This window comes from Nelumbo nucifera, chromosome 5 (genome assembly GCF_055504915.1).
Source record: "Nelumbo nucifera cultivar China Antique chromosome 5, China Antique-T2T, whole genome shotgun sequence".
NCBI lineage: Eukaryota > Viridiplantae > Streptophyta > Magnoliopsida > Proteales > Nelumbonaceae > Nelumbo > Nelumbo nucifera.
Window position 1 is genome coordinate 22,717,703 of NC_142653.1, and position 22,723 is coordinate 22,740,425.

Here is a 22,723-nt window from a genome sequence, read left to right on the forward strand (position 1 = left end):
ACTCCTTTTGGATGTTGTAATCGACCAATATCCTACCAGCCTCAAATTGCTTTCCAGCAAAGATCAAGCTCTGCTGGACAGGGGGATTCCCTCTTGTCTTGGATCTTTTCCTTAAACTAGATGATCTTACCATCAATGAGGAACTAGAAAATAATTTCTTTATTTTTCTAAAAATCAACCCTCAATTCAAGATGATTTTGAAAACCCCAGTTCCGAGTTTTGAGCCTAGACTCTCCCCTGCTTCGCCCATCATCCTCAATATTCCAAGTTTGCTCCCATCAAGACACTATATCATGACAGAGACAGGGCGCCAAGAAGAAAAAAAAAAATATACAAAGCTTTATGCATTCAACCACACACTTCTGATTTTGGACTCAACTAATTGATCAACATCGCCGACAATGGCACCACTTCATGTGGTGCTAGGAACCTTACCAGCATCTGAATGGATTTTAAAAAAAGGGTTTTTCGATGACAATTCTTCTAGGGACAGGATCATATTACCCGATTTATAAAAGGACGGAGGGTAATATTGGATTTTAAAAAAAATTATACCACATGGTGTCATGTGTATGAATTTCAACGGAACACTAAGGCTCAGTTTGGATAAAGTACAAATGCAAATATGTACAGTACAAATACATACAAAATAATACAAAATATAAGATTTTGCACTCATTCCCAATTCAACCTAAGGAACACTAGCGACAGGGGTAGAGCTAATCAATTGTCAAAAAATATGTAAGGATACTCTAAGACAACAGTTGAACAATAGAAGTAGAGCTAATCAGTTAGTTAAACCACAAGGATAGTTTAAGAATTTAAACCGGAAAAAAGAGTAATATTAGTGTTGGGTTGCCTTTCAAGTTTAAAGTAGAACCATGACCATAAGATATCCATTTATACTTCCAATTAATTGACACTCGATTAAAATTTCGCTATAATATTTTAACCAGGGGAAGCCTTGGTGTAATACCAAATTCGTTTCATACCAACAGATGCCAACCAACAAATTGGTAAGGTCTCCTGCTGGTCGTAGTGGAGACTTTAGATCGAATCCCGCCGCTACCTGGGTTGGGAGGGTTACAGGCAAGGTTCAAAGTATCGTTATGTATCAGCCCGTATCGGCCGATACATATCGTATTGGGAGCACCCCGATATGCCCCTACAGAGTACAAAAAGTGTCCTATGATTTATTTACATGGTATAAGCCCCAACTCTGGGGAATATGCATTAACAGAGCGTGTCATGCTCTTCCTGGGGGCTCTCCTAAATTCGAACTAAGCAATCTGCAAGGCTTCTTCACGTTTGATGTCAAATACCTTGATGAGGACATCCTCCACAACCTGGATGTGCCAATCAAACAAGAATTAGAACCAGTATCATAAATCACAAGGTAAAATCCAACCTTGAGGGGAAAATGACTGGTCGACGAGAATATACAGCAGAAGCACAATGAAATAAAGAGAAAAGAGGAAATCCAGTATCACAAATCAAAATGTTGGTCGGCAAAAATCATGCAAGGTTAAAACTAAGATGCCCCATGAACTAATTTTCATAATGATGAAAATCCATTAGAGCAAGCAACAGTGAAGCAGCAAAAAAGACAATTCTAGAAATACAGGTAAATGAAACACATTACTATCCTGAACTATTTCAGTTGGTGTTGCCATTAGGCAGTATCTATTTACCACAGGCTTAATACTGCTGGATCTCGTGAACATGAATAAAGGTGTTTTGCAAGCAACTAAACCCAAAAATCAACAGTTAATAACAAGAAGGGCATGTAAGAATTAGAGATCATACTATCCCAAGTCTCCTCACTGAAAAAAAAAAAAAAAGAAACAAAAAAAAGGTTAAAAGAAAAGATGGTTACATGGGAGAAGCAAAAATGATCAAAAGAAAGCTATGAATTCATTAAAAGGTCATGGTAATCCCAATCGAATAAATGTGATAGAACTTTGTAGAAAGATTTACCATGTTCAAGAGAATTACCTTATCTGGTGTAGAAGCACCTGAAGTAACACCTACTGTGATGGGACCCTCAGGTAGCCAGTTTTCTTTTTCAACCAGCTCACCATGCTGTTAAAGTAAGGTAATTAACACATATAACTTGGAGACAAAAAAGGATCTCCTATCAACTAACTTATAACTACTTTGAAATTAAAAAGAGGTTTGGATATTCCGCTTAAGAAACTCACATTCAACTTGTAACTTATTCTATTTCCTGGTCCTATTCTTTCCTCACTATCAACCCAATAAGAAGGAATTCCATGCTCCTCTGCAATCTCTTGTAGGTGTGAAGTATTGCTCGAGTTCCATCCACCAACTATTAACATAAGATCAACTTTTTCCTTGACCAGCTCATACATTGCATCTTGTCTCTCCTGTGGGTACGAAAAGATGCAACAGAGAAGAAGACATCAGAAAAAGAATTAGACAAGGTAAAATGGAATAATGAAATTCAAACAAAGTCATGGTACTTCTCAGCACCCAAATATTGGTTTCATCCATTTGGAACAGAACTTTGATTTCTGCTAGCAGAACTACACAAGTCTTGCCAATTATCAAAAAGAACAGAAGAGAATCTAAGTGACAATTTGGTTTGTCTACTAAGAACAGCAATTATCATCAGCTATCAATTTGCATCATACAACATATCATAGTCTTTTGGGGATACAAGAGGAAAGAAAATGCATTCCTTGTATATAAATTAGAGAATAAGAGAATTAATGTATTCAACATACAAGGGTAAAAATAAACAGAAACAAAATTTAATGACAATTATCAAACCAGAATAGCCAATTGATCATTGTTCAAATATCTAATGGAGTTTAAGATTAAAGCATTCCTAAGCAGTGCCCTTGTGCATTTTCTTTGTCCTCTATTTATAATATCTTTCTTTAATTTAATACTATATCAAGTTGACCTAGAGAGAAGATTTCAGTCCAGTGGTATGGACTCTGGGTCTATATCATGTCTATCACTTGGCTGTACTCATGTATATATTCCCATTGTCAATATCATCATCATTCACGCCTTATCTCAGCTATATGGGTTCAACTACATGAATCCTGTTTTACCAATCTGTTCCATTTAATGTCATATCTGTTAGTGGTGTTAGTGAAGGGGTATTTCAGTCTTTGTACTTGTTGAGAATGCTGATGTGTACTGTTATGTTAGTTCGAGTGCCTCTTACTTAAAGAAGGGCACTCAAGTCTTTTTCAATAAGTCAATAATATAATGATAGGTCTGGCCGAATCAAGGGATTAACTTTTTTCCCTAATTCGAACCAGCCTTTCTCTCTTTTCTCTCTTCTCTCTTTTCTTCTTTCCTCTCCTACTTCTTGCTGTCTACTTTACTCTACAGTCAACGAACAAGACAGAATTCTATGGCAGGTCAAACTTCAACATGGTATCAGAGCTAGGTTCACCAAATCAGACTTGCTAGAATTCTGCCTTCTGCGCATTCGAATTAGGGTTTCACTTGGGGTTCTCAGTTGTGAGTTGGAGACTGGGAAAAGGGCTGAAAAGGAGTGATCGCCCTCTTCCCTAGGAGGTCTCTATGCCTCCGATTGTGTCGTTGGTGATTGGTTGCTGTGGTTTCTAAGCCCTAGTTAGGGCTGGTACGTGTGGTGCAGTGGTGTCTCAGCCCTTCGTATGGTTGGCCTTCAGGCGATGAGGTAAAGTTTTTTTTATATATTTTTTTTTGTTATGGAATACATGAGAGGTGTAGTACAGTTCGCATGATGGGTTCTCAGATTGCAGTATGCTAGGGTTTATGCTAGGGTTTATTCTGGTTTGTGTGTGATTCGAATGGCAATAGTGTCTACTTAATGGTGAAGCTTCCTATAGTTGTGGATTAATGTTGGTGGTGTTACAAGTGTGGTTTTCAGCTTTTGATATCGCTGAAATCAGTGTGTAGACTTCGGTGAGTAGGGGTTGTGGTGTTGTAGTTTTCAACATTTAATACTGCTGAAATCAGTGTACAGACTTCGGTGAGTAGGGTTTGTGGTGTTGCAGTTCTCAGCTGTTGAAATCAGTGTGCAGATTTCGATGAAGTGTCTGTGTGTAGTGTGCAGTGTGTAGTGCTCCTAATTCAGTGCTCAGAATTAAGGGAGTTCGGCAATGGCAGATAACAGTGATAGTAAACCTAGTGTCATGATATCTACTGACTACCTGAATGTCCAAATGACCTCCATTAAACTGAATGGAGAGAATTATGTCCCTTGGGCCAAGTCTGTAGAGGTTTTTCTGAAGGCGAAGAAGAAAGTGAAGCATATAAGAGAGGAGAAACCCCCCGCTAATTCTCAGGAGTATGAAGACTGGGAACAGGAAGATGCACAGATCATTACATGGTTGTGGAACAGTATGGAACCCAAAATCAGTGTGAACTTCATGTTTCTTGACACAGCCAAAGAGGTGTGGGATCATGCCAAGAAACTGTATTCAGGTCAGGATAATACCACTAGGGTATATCAACTGTATCAGGAATACTTCAATCTGCAACAGGGAAATCAGAGCCTTGAGGAGTACTATGCCAATGTGAGGAATATCCGTAATGAGTTAAATGTCTATCATCCTCTCACTTCAGATGTCAAAGTTCAACAGCAACAGCGAGAGCAGCTTGATGTAACACGGTTTCTGGTGGGGCTGAAGTCTGAGTATGAACCAGTACGAGCCCAGATACTAGGGGGATCTGCTCTTCCATCTTTAGAGGAGGTGTTTGCTCGTCTTCGGAGGGCTTCCATTGGATCTATGGACTCTAATGTCTCCGATAAATCAGCATTTGCAGTGTCAAGAGGCCGAGGTGGCAGAAGTGGGACTCGAGGAACCCAGCCTGGCAGGAGTGGTAGTGGTGGATCTACACACATCCGTGGTGGTGGTCGTACTGGAGGCAGAGATTCAGGGGGAGCTCGTGGTAGAGGACGTGGCTCGGGTCCACGGAAGTGTACTCACTGTGGTTTGGATGGACATACCATTAACTACTGCTATGACTTACATGGTCCTCCCTCGACGTGGGCCAACCATGCCATGACTAGTGACACCAGTTTCAGCCCTACACAGGAGAAACGGTCAGCTGACCCGATGCCTTCTACTCCCTCAGATGGTCCAGGCAAGGAGATGGTGAGTGTTCCTCGTGATGAGTATGAGAGGTTTGTTCAATCCAAGTCGCAGCAGAACACAGCTTCCTTTGCACACTCAGGTATGGCTTGTTTGGCATCCACACCCAACCCCTGGATTATTGACTCTGGAGCCTCCGATCACATGACGGGAACTCCAGGTGTGTTTTCATCTCTCACTCATTGCTCAACATCACAATCTGTTACCCTTGCTAATGGCTCCACGTCATCTATCTGTGGTGTTGGTAATGTTGACCTAGACCCTGTATCCCTATCCTCTGTTTTATATGTACCTAAGCTTCCATTTAATCTTATGTCTGTTAGTAAGCTGACCAAGTCACTTAAGTGCTCCATCACTTTTTACCCTTCTATGTGTGTTTTTCAGGATCTCAAGACGGGGATGAAGATTGGTGGAGGGCATGAAGCCGGTGGACTGTATTATCTTGATGGTGGTGGACGAACGTCAACGGCTCTTCAGTCATCCATTTCTCCTCTCCAGTGGCACTGTAGATTTGGTCATCCTTCGCTGAAAGTGTTGCAGTCCTTAGTCCCTTCATTGAGTCAACTTTCTGTTTTAGATTGTGAGTCTTGTCAATTTGGGAAACACCATCGTGTTCCCTTTCGTTCTAGGGTCGATAACCGTGTGTCGAGTCTTTTTTCTTTAATTCATTCAGATGTTTGGGGTCCTTATAAAGTGATGTCATATAATGGATACCGATATTTTGTTATTTTTGTTGATGACTGTTCAAGAATGACGTGGCTCTATTTAATGAAAGAAAGAAGTGAATTATTTTCCATCTTCCAGAAATTTTATGCTGAGATCCGCAATCAATTTGGTGTTCACATCAAAATTTTCCGTTCTGATAATGGTCGTGAATACTTGTCCTCATCTTTTCGAGAATACTTGGACCACCATGGGATTATACACCAAACTTCATGTACCTATACTCCGCAACAAAATGGGGTTGCTGAGAGAAAGAACCGCCATCTTGTAGAAACGGCACGCTCCCTCATGCACCACATGAATGTTCCCAAAACTTTTTGGAGCGATGCAATGCTCACCTCTTGTTTCTTAATTAATCGGATGCCCACGTCTATCCTTGATGGTCGTTCTCCTTTTAGTGTCTTATTCCCCAACATGTCTCCGTTTCCGCTTTCTCCTCGGGTATTTGGGTGTGTCTGCTTCGTTCATAATCTGAGTCCCGGGACTGACAAGTTAGATGCACGTTCCCTGAAGTGTATCTTCCTTGGTTATTCCCGAACTCAGAAAGGGTACAAGTGTTATCATCCTAGTTCTCGTCGTTCCTTGGTATGTGCTGATGTTACATTCTTTGAGTCTACTCCGTTCTTCGTGGGGTCCGGTGCTGCTGCTTCCCCCACATCACCACCTCCTCTTCCTCTTCCTGTGGCTGATCCACCTCCTTTGGTTCCAGTCATGCCTACGTCCTTGCCTCCGGTGCCACCATTGGTTGACCGTCCACCCATCCGTCACGTGTATACACATCGCCCACGTGTACCGGCTGCAGCTCCTCCAGCTTCATCACCGTCGACAGATCCAGCTCCAGCTTCGACACCAGCCTCCGACCTAGATCTTCCTATTGCCTTACGGAAAGGTAAGCGTACTTGCACCCTTCACCCTATTTCCAATTTTGTTTCACTTACCCACCTCTCCGCTTCCCATCGCCAGTTCATATCTTTGTTATCCTCCGTGGTTGTTCCTAAGGATGTCCAGGAAGCCCTTACCTCTCCAGAGTGGTGCCGTGCTATGGAAGAAGAGCTCTCTGCTTTGCATCATAATCACACTTGGGATCTCACCGCTCTTCCTCCTGGGAAGCAGGCTGTCGGTTGTAAGTGGGTGTATAGTGTTAAGTACTTGCCAGATGGTCGTGTTGAGCGCCTGAAGGCGCGGCTGGTTGCCAAAGGGTACTCCCAAACCTATGGCATTGACTACACGGAGACGTTCTCCCCGGTTGCTAAGATAGGATCAGTTCGTGTCGTCATCTCCCTTGCAGCTATGTCTGGTTGGCCTCTCCATCAGCTCGATATCAAAAATGCCTTTTTGCATGGGGATTTGCTCGAGGAGGTCTACATGGAGCAACCACCTGGGTTTGTTGCTCAGGGGGAGGATGGTAAGGTATGTAGACTTAAGAAGGCTATTTATGGACTTAAACAGTCCCCTCGAGCATGGTTTGGTAGGTTCAGTGAGGTGGTCAAGAAGTTTGGTCTGAAACAGTGCCAAGTTGATCACTCTGTCTTCAGTCTTGACTCTTCGGCAGGTAAAATAATATTGGTGGTGTATGTGGATGATATCGTTGTGACTGGGAATGATAAAATGGGCATTGACAGATTGAAGGCATTCCTACAGGAACACTTTCAGACAAAGGACCTTGGCAAGTTGAAATACTTTTTGGGCATAGAGGTAGCAAGATCTAAGCATGGCATTAATTTGTGCCAGAGGAAATATGTGCTTGATTTACTGGAAGAAACAGGATTGTTGGGTACTAAACCGGCTGAGACACCTATGGAAACAAATACGAGGCTGAGCAGTGATATAGGTGAAGTGTTTGAAGAGCCTGGCAGATACCGACGACTTGTAGGCAAACTAAACTATCTAACCATTACTCGGCCAGATATTTCATTTGCGGTTAGTGTGGTGAGTCAGTTCATGCAGAAACCTTTGGTCCCACATTGGAATGCAGTGCTAAGGATTGTGAGGTATCTGAAAGGAGCTCCTGGTCGTGGTTTGCTGTACAGAAGTGGTGGAAAACTGGTAGTAGAAGGATACACCGATGCTGATTGGGCAGGTTCTATGTCTGATAGACGATCTACCACAGGCTATTGCACCTTTCTGGGGGGTAACCTGGTAACATGGAAAAGTAAGAAGCAAACAGTTGTGGCAAGAAGCAGTGCAGAAGCGGAATATAGGGCCATGGCACATACTGCTTGTGAACTAGTGTGGCTGAGGAACCTTCTACAGGAGATAGGATATGACATCAGTACTCCAATGAAGCTCTACTGTGACAATCAGGCAGCGGTTCATATCTCTTCCAATCCAGTGTTTCATGAAAGAACCAAGCACATCGAAGTTGACTGTCATTTTGTGAGAGAGAAGGTGCTGAATGGGGTGATAGAAACTGCATATGTTAGTACGGGAAACCAGTGGGCAGACTTGTTTACAAAAGGCTTGAGTCGGGGGAGAGTGGACTACATATGTAACAAGCTGGGATTATATGATATATACTCACCAGCTTGAGGGGGAGTGTTAGTGGTGTTAGTGAAGGGGTATTTCAGTCTTTGTACTTGTTGAGAATGCTGATGTGTACTGTTATGTTAGTTCGAGTGCCTCTTACTTAAAGAAGGGCACTCAAGTCTTTTTCAATAAGTCAATAATATAATAATAGGTCTGGCCGAATCAAGGGATTAACTTTTTTCCCTAATTCGAACCAGCCTTTCTCTCTTTTCTCTCTTCTCTCTTTTCTTCTTTCCTCTCCTACTTCTTGCTGTCTACTTTACTCTACAGTCAACGAACAAGACAGAATTCTATGGCAGGTCAAACTTCAACAATATCCAATGTTAAATTGCTAGTGCTTAAATCATTTCTTACTAATTCTACTTGTGTCTTTTTTTTTTGTTTACCCCTAGCCCTTCTACCCCTTCAACTTGTAACAAGTCACTTCTGTTAACTAGTGCTGTTGATGGTCTCCCCCTTGTCAACCTCAGCCTTAAATAGACCACATACTATTTCTTTTATCAGAAACATACCCAGCTCATCATAACAAGTTAGCACACTAAAGTCCTAACAAGGATTAGAAGTCAAAATAGAAGATATAGTGATAAATGAAGATAACCTACAGCATATAGATCAATATTTAAATTCTAACAAGTAGGACATTTGTCTTCTGCTAGAAGACTGGAATCTAGCCTCAAACAGTCAAAATCAGCATTATTAGTCAAAATCACCCTCAAACCCGTTTTGGTGGTTTCCATCCTTCATGCATAATATATTGATGATTGCCTGTAACCTCCACTGCTGAACTGAAGTCACATGAGACACTTCTTGTTCTGCCATTCAACAAACAAGAAACAACAGATTTAACACTAACATAGCAGCACAAGCAATTGGAGAAACATAAACAACAGTCCTGAGAGCCCAAGTACTGATGTTGAATGCTTCAATGACCGAAGGCACAACAGGTAGCTGTTTACACCCTCTCACCAACTAGTAACATCCAAGAGCTGGAGGTCACCTTCCATCCAGGCAAACATAATGTTCAAACTGATAAATGCATTTTTCTTTCTTTCTTTCTTTCTTTCTTTCTTTCTTTCTTTCTTTTGGGTACAAACTGGCCGCTCTCAAACTGGAAGCTATGTTCTCAGGCTTATCAGCCCAATATTTTACCATTACACCAAACAATGGCCCCTAAGATATTTCTTATACATGAAATGAAAAAGTGGAAATGTGGGTTCAAATAATATAAGGCAAGCCAGGACTAGAAGAGGCTTATGCCATATTTTTTTTTGATGAATAATAAAGGCTTATGCCATATTTGGCAGTGCTTAAGTTAAAAATAAGTGCTTAAAAACAAGTGCTTATTCAAATAAGCACTTATTTGCATTTAGCACCTAACTTTTTCAAGTGCTTACTTTTTAAAATAAGCACTTATTTTATATTGGGCGTTTGGTAGACTTTTTCTCTAATAAGCACTTAAATAAGCATTTGTGACTATTTTGTCCTTCATTTTCTTTCAAATTTTCAAAATATACCCTTTGAAAGAACTTTTAAGAAAGTACTTTTATGAAAACAATTTTACAAAAGAACTTTTATGAAAGTACTTTTACAAAAGCAATTTTATGAAAGCACTTTTACGGAAGTACTTTATCAAAGCAATTTTATAAAGTGATTTCATAAAAGTACTTTCATAAAAGTGCTTTCATAAAAGTACTTTTGCAAAAGTGCTTTAGAAGTGTTTTCGTAAAAGTGCTTTCGTAAAAGTACTTTAATAAAAGTGCTTTTGTAAAATGCATTCGTAAAAGTACTATTATAAAAGTGCTTTTGTAAAAATGTTTCATAAAAGTACTTTCTTAAAAGTTCTTTTGTAAAAGTGCTTTCATAAAACTCAAGCAGGGACAATTTTGGAAGAAAAAAATTGAATAAGTGCTTATTCTATAAGCACTTAAAAAAAGATGGAAATTTGGGCTTAAAAAATAAGCACTTATTTCAGGCTTATTTCCCAAATACCAATAAGTGCTTAATGGCCCAAATAAGCACTTTTTTTAAGCACTCCCAAACATTGCCTTGCTTTTCCAGCCACAACCACCATACACACACACATAAAAAAGGAAAGAAAAAGGATTGCATACCCAGGAGAGAAAAGGACCCAACAGCCCCTATATACCTAGCAGGAAACAGAAAAGGACTATACATTGCCTTGCTTTTCCAGCCACAACCACCATACACACACACAAAAAAGGAAAGAAAAAGGATTGCATACCCAGGAGAGAAAAGGACCCAACAGCCCCTATATACCTAGCAGGAAACAGAAAAGGACTATACACCCAACCACCAAAAAAGAAAAAAAACATATTGAACAATCACCAAGGTGGAACTGTGGAAGTCCTCCACACCTTTGATACCCAATAAAGCACATGCAAAAACAGAACAAAAAACAGTCTCACAAGAAATCACCATTTTAAGACCAGTAGCTATCTACCGATCAATGGACTACCCAAATGAAAATAAGAACTCAACAGAAAACATCAACAAGACAACCCCCTTTTCTCAACCTCTGCTTCTCTGTTTTCTACATCCACCTCATGTATTTCTCGAGGCATTCCTTTAAACCTTGCAGCTTCCTCAGACCACCTACAGTTCATTCATATCCCACTCTTAAAACAGGTTTCTTACCTCTCTGAAGTCTGAAACTTCCTTGACACAACTTTATCAATATCAAGAATCTAACTAATACCATCCTCCTCCATTAGCATTTCTTTGGCTTTGGCATTAGTTCACAATTTGTCACTTCTCCCATTCCCTAGAGACAAACTATCCCCACCCAGAAACCTACAGTATAGTTTTGGTTTTTTTAGGAGATAAATATAGTTTTGGTTTTCATATGGTTAATTTTTGAAAAGGGTGGAAAGGGATTTGGTCCTGTTGGATTGTCCATTTTCTTGTTTTGTGGTGCCATACTTCTCTGTCATTCTTTCTGTTCATTCTTTTTTGTTTTCTGTTTTTGTTTTTTTCACCTCTTCTTCATCCTTATTGAATCTTTTGTTATTGATCAGGAGGGTGCTGTTAAGAGTTCAATCATATCATGTAAATGATCTGTTATGTGGTGCCCAATCAATGTCTCAGAAACAGATCTCTCTATGGAATTCAGTTCATGGTGCTTGTTGTGGCTATGGCTGAGGGCAAGTGTTTTTGAGATGAAGTATTACTGACAAAACAGGAGTATAGAAACAAACAAAACTACTTATTTGGGATGAATGTTTTGTATTGGGATGAATGAAATGAACAATATTAGTAAATAGGGGGGTCGGTCTTAAGAATTTAAGACCCTAGCATGGACTTATTTGGGCTTGCCTCAAGGGGCTTGGTCAGGGGTCCAGTGGCAGAGCCCCCAGCCCAGCCACCATACTTAAAACAGTACAAAAGGCGGCAAATTTAACAAAGGTGCATGCCTTGCACAAGGTGTAGAAGTGGTGAACCTGGGCCTAGGCAAGGTGCAAGCCTGGAAATATGCCTAGGTGTGCCTTTTCATTCACTGGTAAGGAGGGATCAATGGTAGACAAAAATGATTTTAATGGTCTTTTAATTGCTGGATACCAGATTGTGATGCTCATATCACAAAGTAATACCTTCAGTGGAATTTGAGAACGTGATCTGTGTCATAGTACCAGGTTCAAAAGACGCTCGTATCTTCTTGCGGTGATGCCACTAGTATAAAGCGGTAATCCATCAAAATAGTCATCTGGGTGTAAATAGAAAGAGATGGGGGGGGGGGGGCTTGTGTAACGGGACAGTCCTTGGAAATCCTATTAGATTTCTGTCTTTCTACAAATGGGTACTTCTGGTATTAGATTCAAAAATCTAAAAGCCACTAGGGGTATTTTCAATGTTTTCACAGTTTTATCAAGGTTAACAATAGAATCATTTAAGAGGAGATGCTTAAGGATTTTTCCCTAAATAGAAAAGTAGCAATAATCCCTGTACCTTAGGCCGAATGCCAATTTAGTACCCGAACTTTAAAACGCGACAATCTAGTACCTGAACTTTCATTTTGCAACAATCTAGTACCTACCGTTAATGGACTGTCAGTTATGTATATCACGTGACTTCATGTGGGATTTAAGACTTAAAAATGTCAAATTATCCTTGGACACTGTTCATCATCTTCTTTCTCAAGAAAATGAAAGAGAGGCAAACAGCTGCTTCAAGCTCTAGCAAACCTCCAAGCACCAGACAGCAAGCATTTTCCACTGGGTTCTCTAATCCAACATGCACCAACCCGCCAAGAACATCCAAGCACAACCCTAGTTTCAGCGCGTTGATCGGGCATGTCAGACTGGTTGAAGGTGGAGGATTTGTCCCTGGAAGTCCACTTCCACCTCCAAAAGGTGGTGTAAGACCACCAACACTGCTACCTCCTGAAGGAGGGTTAGGATTACCAGTGTAAGGCGGGTACATGGATTACAGAAACACCCATCTGCAATACATCAGTGGAGATTAACACATTGAACAGAAGAAAGAAAATAATACACCCAAGTGTCCTTTCGAAAGCTTGAGCCCATAGCTCTGTTTTATACTCTCTGTTCTAAATGCCGATCGAGCGCAATAACAGAATATTGGAAAACAAAAGGCTAAATAAAAAGCAACCTCAACACTGTTTTGTCTTCTCTGCAACTGCTATAGTTCTCTTCACCACCTGATCTGCTTTCCCAATCACACCCTCCACCATTTTCATTTCTCTTAAGAAGGATATCCATTTGCTTCATTTAAACTAGAGCTTCGTCTCTGCGACAAAGCAATCTCTAAAAAACCGTCAAGTGCCTTAACTGAAGACCCCAACTGATCTCCTACTATTTTCACTGCATCTCTTATCTTTCTTGCAGCTTCACTCGCCTTCATCTTCATCTCCTTCCCTTTTTCTCCCTCACCCATCACCAACTTAATTACTCTCTCCACTTCCCCACTCATGACCCTACTGTCCGGTCCCCTTGCCAGTTTCACACGCTCAGCAACCCATTTATTAAGGGCTCTCTATTCAACCCACTGTTTCAAGGGTTTAACAGCATTATGGGTAATTCTTCTCTTGTTTCGTGGCCATATGATACCATTCGCAGCATTGGCCAAGCAAATTGAGCAACAAACAGGCTACACCATCACCACCGCCACCAGTCCCATCAACGTCGTTTACCTCCGATCAACCATCTCCTCCTCCGCCTCCTCCTCCTCCTCCACCACCCCTACAACCATTCGTGTTGCCGAGCTGCCCTTTTAAAAAACCGACCACGGTCTACCACCCAACACCGAAAACACAAAAGCCTTGCCAAACCATCACATGATAACCCTCTTCTGTGCCTCACAAACCCTTGAGCCTTCCTTCCACAACCTTGTCTTCACCATCACCCAACAAGACGGCCAGCCTCCACTGTGCATCATCGCCGACGCCTTCCTTAGACGGCCAGCCTCCACTTCTCTTTGTGGTTGAACCTCCCACACCGCCACACGGACTCCGATGAATTCACCATACCAGGCTTCCCTGAAACATGTCGTTTCCATCGCTCATAGCTTCATCCAAAACTGAGATCCGCCGATGGTACTGACCCCTGTTCTATTGTTTACTAGAGAGAGCTACAACTCTCTTTGGGTTCAAATGACTTCTTGTGTAACACAGCCGAGGAGATGGAGCCATTTGGGTTGGAAACATTGAGAAAATTCCAATGCAGTGTAGTATCCCAAAGAACAACAACAACAAGGTAATGGTGAATGAGAAGAAGCAAGCAGAAGTGATTGAAAAGGTTTCTCCGTCAAAGAGAAGAGGCGAGACGATGAATAGCGGCACTGTCAGTCTGGTTGTACCTAAGGTTCAAAATATCGATACACACGATACGCCGGTAGGGGCGTATCGGGCGTTTCGATACTTGTTTTTTTACTTTTTTTTTCAAAACTGGTTCAGGGGAGCCGGTCTAGGACCCCTCCATCCCCTGAACCGGTTAGAGCCCCGATACACCCACTGTAGGGGCGTATCGGAAGGGTCCCGGAACGATACGTATCGGCCGATACGGGCCAATACATAACGATACTTTGAGCCTTACTTGTACCGGATGGTTGATAAGGAAAATTAGATGACACTTGAAGGGCATTTTTGTCTTTTTGCATGCCACTTAACGGCTGGTTAACGTCGGGTACTAAATCGTCGCAAAATGAAAGTCCGGGTACTAGATTGTCGCGTTTTAAAGTTTGGGTACTAAATTCGCACTCAGCCTATAGTACAAGGTACCTATCGGGAATTTTCCCTAATCTTTACTACTAACATTAACTTTCATACCAAAATAAAGCAAATCATCATCATTATAAGAAAATAGCATTTTAAATCAATTAATTTCAACAGTTCATGCACAACATTATAACATGATAGCAACTAAAAAAAGCTATAATAATATTATTTAGAGATAAGAGTAACAAAAAGGGGAAGAGAGAGACTGTAGAAAAAGAGAAATCTTCATACTTCCTTCTTTCCCTTTCTCTTCTTAAAATTCTTGGAGTCTTTTATGCTCTAATGCTAAAACCCTTAATCAAAACACAAGTAAAGCATATAGCATATCATAAGATGTATTAACACACATGTTAATAATATGTAGCCATAGTAACAAACTAACAACACAACAACAAGGTGTTTGTTTTGCCTTTTTTTTATTCGAAACAGTAACTTCATTAAGCGAATTAAGAAATATCACGCACAACTGTCAGCCCCTGAAAAGGTGCTGACCCCAAAAAAAACTGTTTTTACAATTCTGCCCAGAACAGATTCTCCTTCAATGCCCTCTGTTTAGCTAAAGTATCAGCTAGCCCATTAGCTGATCTTCTAGTCCACTTTAAAGAAGCCCCAATCTCCTTTGTTATGTTAGTGATCTCCCTTATAGCATGTCTATAAATCCAAGCTCCCAAACTAACCAATTTCAACCAATCAATGAGCATTTTAGAGTCTCCTATCTCTATTTTCTTTAGCCCCATCTATTTGGCAAATATCACACCTTGAAGCAAAGCTATTACCTCTGCCCTCAAAGAGTCACCTACTCCTGTAGCCTTGAATACATAGCGATGATTTTACCATCTCCATCTCTGAATACTCCCCCAATTTCTGACAGTCCTGGGTTTCGTCTAGAGCTCCCATCAAAGTTTAGCTTCATTCTGTGTTGTGTTGGTGGGGACCATAGTTCTTGCACTTTAGACCTAAAGGAAGAAGTAGTTGCTATCTCTCCAGTTTCTGTAAATGCCCTCAGCTGAGAAATCCTTAAACGAGTCAATTTTTTGTCACCAAGCCAGGCAACTTATCACCTAGAAGCACCCTTTCATATAAGCCATGACATTCAAATCAGGTGCCCAACCAAGGGCACCTTGCTGCCCAGGGGATGCCTGGGTGGGTGCATAAGAAACATTTTGATAACAATGCTCTGAACATTTTCAGACCTGCCACCTTTGGAACTGACTTCCTAAAAAATTAGACTCCTTAACAAAAGAAATCAGACTCTTCACCCTTTCTGAAATACTTCACTACCTACTTGTGACCTTCGTAGAAGAAAAATTCCATTTTTTGGCAAATCCAACAGATTGATCAACTCTTCAAAGTTTCTAGCTTCTACGTAGGACCAACTTAGTTCCAGTCCTTAGAGAATGTTGAATGGTCTCTTTGATCAGAATTTTATGGATGTAATGGCTTCTTGGATGAATAATAGAGAAAATAGAGACAGAAAGAAGAGAGAAAATACTCGGAATCACTCTCAAGGTGCCTAGAATCACTCTAGGGCATGGGAATCACTCACCATAGTTAGCATAAGCTGAAGAAAACTCATAAACTTCATTGCTCTGTGAAAAACGCCCATACTTATTTATCGACTTGAAACTCATAATAATCCTAGGAATCAAACTATTAGACTCATAATAGTCCTAGGAGTTGAACTGTTAGACTCAATAATCCTAGTAGGACTCAAACTAAGCTGTAATATCCTATTTCAATTCAAAGAAGAGTCAATAACTCTAATCCTACTTATGCAATGACTGAAATTTTAAACATAAACAAACTATAATTAGACAACCTATCATTGGACCATACAGAAAATTGCAAAATGACAAAAATACCCTTACTGTCCAAAAATACAGAAATACATAAATTTTCGTAAAATTCCAATTGACTCTTCAGCTCCTGCATCACCTATCAACACTTTCATCCATAGAGGACACCTCTTCCGTAATAGACATGCATGTACAAGGCACATTTTAATGATAAATCAGGTATATAAAGCCTTCATTGTGTGTGTACAGGCATTTAGGCAGGTATTGAAATCCTTACTTCCATTTCAAAATAATCCATGATATATAGCATAGTCAAACATCCTTAGGCTGTTTCACAACTGTCTGTAATATTGGCAACACAAAAGAATGGGAAGAAGACTGCATAATGCGTGAATGAATCACATTAAAAGCATAAACAACCAGACATAAATTGGTAATATTAATGTATGCCATAAATTTTCTATAATTTAATATGAAAAAATAAGTAAATGGATTCCAAAATAAGAGATTAGAGAAAACAAAAGTGCCTGAGTAGCATCACAAATTGTGTTGAAACTCATGAAGTGCTCATTGATATGTTCTACTCCATACTTGCGCATCAAAGTCTTCTCAACCAATTTTCCTGGGAAAGAGTAATTAAGAATCTGAATACAAGAAGTAGAAATTCACTATAAACTTGGATCAAGATATAGCACAACACTAACTTACCAATCTCTTCAGTCTCTCCCTTAAGCATTGTGGTCTGGTTTGCAATCCCAACGTTTTGGAGATCACTGTCTGGATCAAACCCCTTGGAAACCGCATATTTGAATTTCTGCAGACATCCATAAACAACTTAAGAAGCAAAGTCTTGTCATAGCCTTGTCACAAGATACTCAATAACTAAGGCAGAATATACCTCTAGAAAAGCCTCTTTTGTTGAGCTAGATCCATCAAGTTCACCTCCAAGAATGTAATCACATACGTACATTGCCTGATTTCAGTTGAATAACACGGACAAGTAAAAATTAGTGGATGGAGATGTGCTACTAATTTTGACAATCTGGATGGTAATAAATACAAGATAACTGGACAAAATAAGGGAAAAATGTAAATCATACCTCTGTCATGTTCTTGACAATAATATACGTCCCTGCAAAAGATGCAGTTGCAATAGTCTCCTCATGAGAATATTTACCATGAATGATCGAAGTGTACTCTTCCTTCTTATGCTTTTCAACAGTATTCCAAACCTTTACATGAAATGTAGAATATATTATCAGAAAACGCAAAACTTAGGGTCTCAACAAAATCTTGAAAGAGTACCCTAGTGTCATGAAAAATACCTTAGATACCCATGGGCATGTTGTGTCAACTATTTGCACATTTTTGTTACTCAAAGCCAACATCTCATCAACTGCAGCTCCAAAAGCAGGTAAAATCACAACATCACCCTCATTAACAACACCAAATTGTTTTTTTCCACCCTCAAGTGGAATATTCTGGACTTCCATCTCTTCTAACCGCTAAAATAAGAACCAGAAAATTACAATTCAGTTGAAAGTAGTAAGAACATACCGTATAACAAAAGATAAACCAAGATAATGCAGGTAATGATGATTCCCTAAATGCAAATGCTTTTATAGGAATGGAAAGAAGGAATTTTTTTTATTAAACATACTTGAAGCAACATATACTACAAAAAAATATTGGACCATGCTTTATAGGTAAGTTATATTCCATAGCCATATTTCCTTAAATAATTATCCATAATTTTCATAAGAAAGTATAAACATCATGTTGGTATAGAAAATCACCATATTCATGAGAAAAAAAAAAGAAGATAAAAGAAAAGAAAATTCAAAAAACATAGGGGCTGAACCCCTATTTTTGTTGTAGGAAAAGAAGAAAAGAGAAGGTGGAAGAAGACAAAGAAGAAGAAGAAGAAGAAGATGTGGAGGAAGAAAATCTGTTGATTAGACAAAATTTTAAGTTCTTCCTTACTTATTTGTTCAGGCTTTGAAGCCTTTGAGGGTTCAATACTGCAGTTAGAAATGTCTATGTTGATTAATAATAAAAGGAAATTAGTATATAAGCACACAAAATGAATATTTTAGTTTAATAATGTCTATTTTATAATTATAATCTCAAAAAATTAAGAATATAAAAGTATTTTAAAATACAATATACAAAACTGCTTGGCGATTAGGTGAGGCGAGCCTCCAAGGGTGCCTTGTCACCCTGACAATTATAAAATCAGCATTTTTAAGACTCAAAGTCTACAACTGTAAACCCAAAAAAGGATAACTAAGAACCATAATAATATAAGGAGGCATAGCACTCCTAGATTCATTGCCTGAAAGGCTTTCTTTTGGATCCCTCCTCCCCTGACAGCCAAAGTTTGGACCCCTTATTCTTCTGGATTATTCTCCTGCACCTCCTTTTTTCAAGCCTTGTCCCCTGTAACCCCCCTCCCCCAGAGTTTTTCTAGTAAGAGAAATCTGGATGAGACCCACTCCTCAAAAGGTTAGAGCTTTCTGCTGAGAAGTTTACCATCAAAAGATAAACACATTGGATGGCCTACAAAAGAGAAGACCAAATCAGTGTCTATCACCTAGATTTTGCTCCCTTTGCATGGCAAATGGTGAAACTACTTTCAAGTTTCCACTTGCTAATCCTATCCCTGCACTTCTAGCATTTGGGAGTTTGCTTTTAATCTTTTTTGGGTGCAGATGGTCCCCTCCAAGGGATATCCAAAATCTCTGTGAAAAAAGCTTTTACAACCCAAAAAGAATTGGATGATTTGAGAAGAAAGGAACTCAAGAATCTTCAGAGGAGGAGGTAAAGCAGAAACCCAGGGCCCTCAGGAGTTTGGGGGGGGTTAGGAATCTTGAAGGTGCTCTCATAGGCCAAGGGAATTCAGTGAAAGCAAAGCTGATGACATACTTTATGGATTAAAGTATACACAAGTTTTGAGATCGGCAAATAGATTGGCAGACACAAGTTTTGAATGCAAGAGTCCTTTGAATTCAGAGATCGGAAAATAGATTGGCAGACTACCTTGATAGACAAGAGGTAAATATGAAAAAAATGTTTTGGGGTACATTGTAAAGGTTTGTGTCTTTCAGCTACTGCTGGTAGCTGGTTTAATCATTGTATGATTGTACACAACTTTTTTCTCAAATCTTAATAAAGGCTGTTGTTATTTATCAAAAAAAATAATGCGGTCATTTCCCTCATCCCACAGCAGTCAACTAACTGCAGGTGGCACCAAGTTCCATAGAATAGATCCACGCAAGTTAAAGCCTTAACTTGACCAAGCATCTAATAAACTTCTTATATGCCTAGCTGTAACCCATTGCTTCTTAAAAAGCTTCAAACAGCGAGTCCAAACAGTGATGTCAATTGTCAAACAGATTGCATTCCTAATCTTAAGAGGTTGGGGCCTTTATAGTGTAGCGCTAATGGGCCTAAAGAAGCCCGTGTGGGGGTTTGAGGGCAGCACCCCGACCTAAATTTTTGGCTCATATATGTAAGGGGATGCTTTTTTATCAGTAAAAAGATTTTATTAAAAACAACTTCAGGATTATTACATCATGGTGGGATTAATATCCATTTTTATATATAAGGGGATGTTTTGTGATTTTGATTGCAATTCATTCCATTTTTATATAGTGTAGCACTAATGGGCCTAAAGAAGCCCGTGTGGGGGTTTGAGGGCAGCACCCCGACCTAAATTTTTGGCTCATATATGTAAGGGGATGCTTTTTTATCAGTAAAAAGATTTTATTAAAAACAACTTCAGGATTATTACATCATGGTGGGATTAATATCCATTTTTATATATAAGGGGATGTTTTGTGATTTTGATTGCAATTCATTCCATTTTAGAGTTAGGGAGCAGAGATTAGTTGTACTTGTATTGATCCTTTAGTTGAAATCTTGTTACCAGAAATTCTACCCACAACAACTAAGGATTCAGGTATTCAAAAAGTTTTTTTTTTGTTTCTTTTAAAAGTTAATAGATCGTTACTAGTACAAGCATCAAGAAAAGGCAATCGAGAACGAGAAGTTGATAGATCACTGCAAAGGTGTAAAACACAAAAAGAATGTATAAAAAGTTCCTAAGACAACACTTATAAAAGGCATGTGCCTGGGCCAAAGTGCGAGATGCACCAAGCATATACTTTGTCTAGGTTCAAGCAAGGCACATACCTTAAAATGTACCTCAGCTCTGTGCAAAGGCACACCGCACACATGCACCATTTAAAACAGAAGTCTGCTTAAGTAGATTCATCATTTAAATAACTGGTCTGCTTAATTTACATAATCAATAAAATTCTTTGATAAAGCATTCTGTCTTTTGGAATAATTATTGCCCAATTTGCAATTGCACACCTTCTAATCTAGACAATTGTATATTTTGGTCCACAGGTAATCAAATGAATGGGCCAAAACGTGGCATTCCACCATGTATTGCTGACTGCATTGGCTTCTACTTTAGGAAATCAGCAAGAAAACAACTAGTACAGCCTAAAAGGCCAACATGTAATGACTCTACTTGTTGGCATTTCTGCCAACAACACAGGGAATCAATGAAAAAACAAACCATATGAAGTTGACACGTTGGAGACAAAATGTGTTTCGTGAAAACTAAGTTATTAGAAAAAATTAAAAAAATAAAAAATAAAAGATCGGGGGGTTCAGTTCACATTCATGAGTTGCATGCCTTGATCGTTCTAAAATGATGACAAATGACGTATAATGCCTGACGAGCTCTAGCAACTGCTATGCGTATTGTGCAGGTGTTAAGTTGGTTGAAGAGGATAAAATTCACAAACTAATAAAGAACATTATAGGATCAGGACAAAGCTCAAACCATTTCATGCAGTTACCATACCGTTAAGAAGAAGCTGGCAGCCCAAGAAGACCCACTAAATGATTCAAAGCATAACCATGAAATGAACCACGTACAACACAGTGGAAATCTCTAATGAAAACAGCCCATTTAAATTTGATAATAAGGGAACTTAAGACAAATAGTTTTGGGAGAAATTATTCCAAAAGAAACTAAAACTTGGCCTCCAGACGAAGCACTTGGACCCCAAATATGAATCAGAAAAAGCCACTTGATAGTTATTACCAGTCAAGTAAAGGAATAGCGTTGCACGGACCTTATTAACAGTTGGATTGTGAATAATCTCATTTGTAATCCAGATCTTCTCCTCTGGGAATTGTTTCCTCGCTTCATACGCAATTTGAACAGCCCTTTCGACACCCCAGCAAAAGCCATATGCCTCGGCCAGTTTAACAGTAACATTACCCCATGTGTATTCATTGCCATTCTCCTTTAGTTTCTTTATAATATCACCTGAACATTTCCAGAAGGATGAAGTTACAAACAAAGGGAAAAAAATATGAAAGGAAATATGCCATCATATCAGACGGGAAAAAAACAATAAGAAAGACTAAAAGGTCAAACTCTGGAGTAAAGAAGATGAGAATTCAATGATTTCAGAAGTTTGCCAAATCGGAAACTAAAAGATTGATTCATCTTTCTAAATGAAAAGTAGAGCTAGCGTAAAATGGAGTGATATTTCTCGACTAACGAGGAAATTAAAAAAAAAAACATAGTAGAAGACAATTCCAGCACGAATTTCAGACACCACAAACGAGAGCAAAAGGAATGGTGGAAAAAGACTTTACTGGTATACTCCCGGTTCATGAGTTCTAGGGTTTCCTTTTTATGGCCGAAGCCCTTGCGGTTGTAGTTTTCGGCTCTAGTAAAGTTATGACGGAACGCTTTAGCATCGAAATCCGACTGAACAGCAGCCGCCGGGGCGGAAGAGTCGCCACTGCAGCGAACAGAGAACGATTTCCGGCATCTTAGAACTTGGAATCCGGCACGATTGTCCGGCAAGGAGAGGTCAGTAGGGGTGGAGAAGTTGCAGAGTTGCAGAGAAAACGCCATGGGTGGGTGCGCACGTTAAGTGTCAATGTGAGAGCTCAATCGTTCGGTGCGCTTTCTATCCCCTGCAATCTCATCCACGTTTTTTATCACTCCTCTGATTTTGCCTTGCCTGATTAAAAAATTTCCTTTTTTTATTATTTGCTTTCCGCACAAAAAAAAACGAGATGCTGATTGGGACGTGTGGATCCCCAACGACAGTAAGTGTGGGTTCTGGGAGTTCACATCAGCCCCATCAGAGGCGCTCCACAACATCTCATAGCACATCCCAGCCGTATATTGAAACATGTCTCGATGATATCTCATCACTTTTTTATGAGATGTTTCCGATACACGGCTGACATATGCTGTGAGACGT

At 39.7% G+C, this 22,723-nt stretch overlaps 1 protein-coding gene across 1 annotated transcript; it reads right to left on the bottom strand.

Annotated features, from left to right (window-relative positions):
- Window positions 1–867: 867 nt before the first annotated feature.
- HDR (4-hydroxy-3-methylbut-2-enyl diphosphate reductase) lies at window positions 868–22,494 on the bottom strand. The gene is made up of 10 exons (XM_010256673.3): window positions 22,104–22,494; window positions 21,572–21,768; window positions 17,744–17,923; window positions 17,519–17,650; window positions 17,317–17,391; window positions 17,127–17,232; window positions 16,946–17,040; window positions 2,202–2,387; window positions 1,996–2,082; window positions 868–1,346 (listed from the first exon to the last, which is right to left on the bottom strand). Exons 1-10 carry the CDS (start codon window positions 22,366–22,368, stop codon window positions 1,281–1,283), a joined length of 1,389 nt encoding a protein of 462 aa, XP_010254975.1. The 5' UTR covers window positions 22,369–22,494; the 3' UTR covers window positions 868–1,280.
- Between the last annotated feature and the right edge of the window lie 229 nt (window positions 22,495–22,723).

Excerpts from the sequence above, each read along its gene's own strand:
- HDR (XM_010256673.3), bottom strand. The coding sequence starts at position 22,368 with ATGGCGTTTTCTCTGCAACTCTGCAACTTCTCCACCCCTACTGACCTC. Across the intron at positions 17,392-17,518 it reads TTGTCAAGAACATGACAGAG|GCAATGTACGTATGTGATTA; the intron begins GTATGATTTACA and ends AACTGAAATCAG. Across the intron at positions 2,083-2,201 it reads GAATAAGTTACAAGTTGAAT|CATGGTGAGCTGGTTGAAAA; the intron begins GTGAGTTTCTTA and ends TTACTTTAACAG.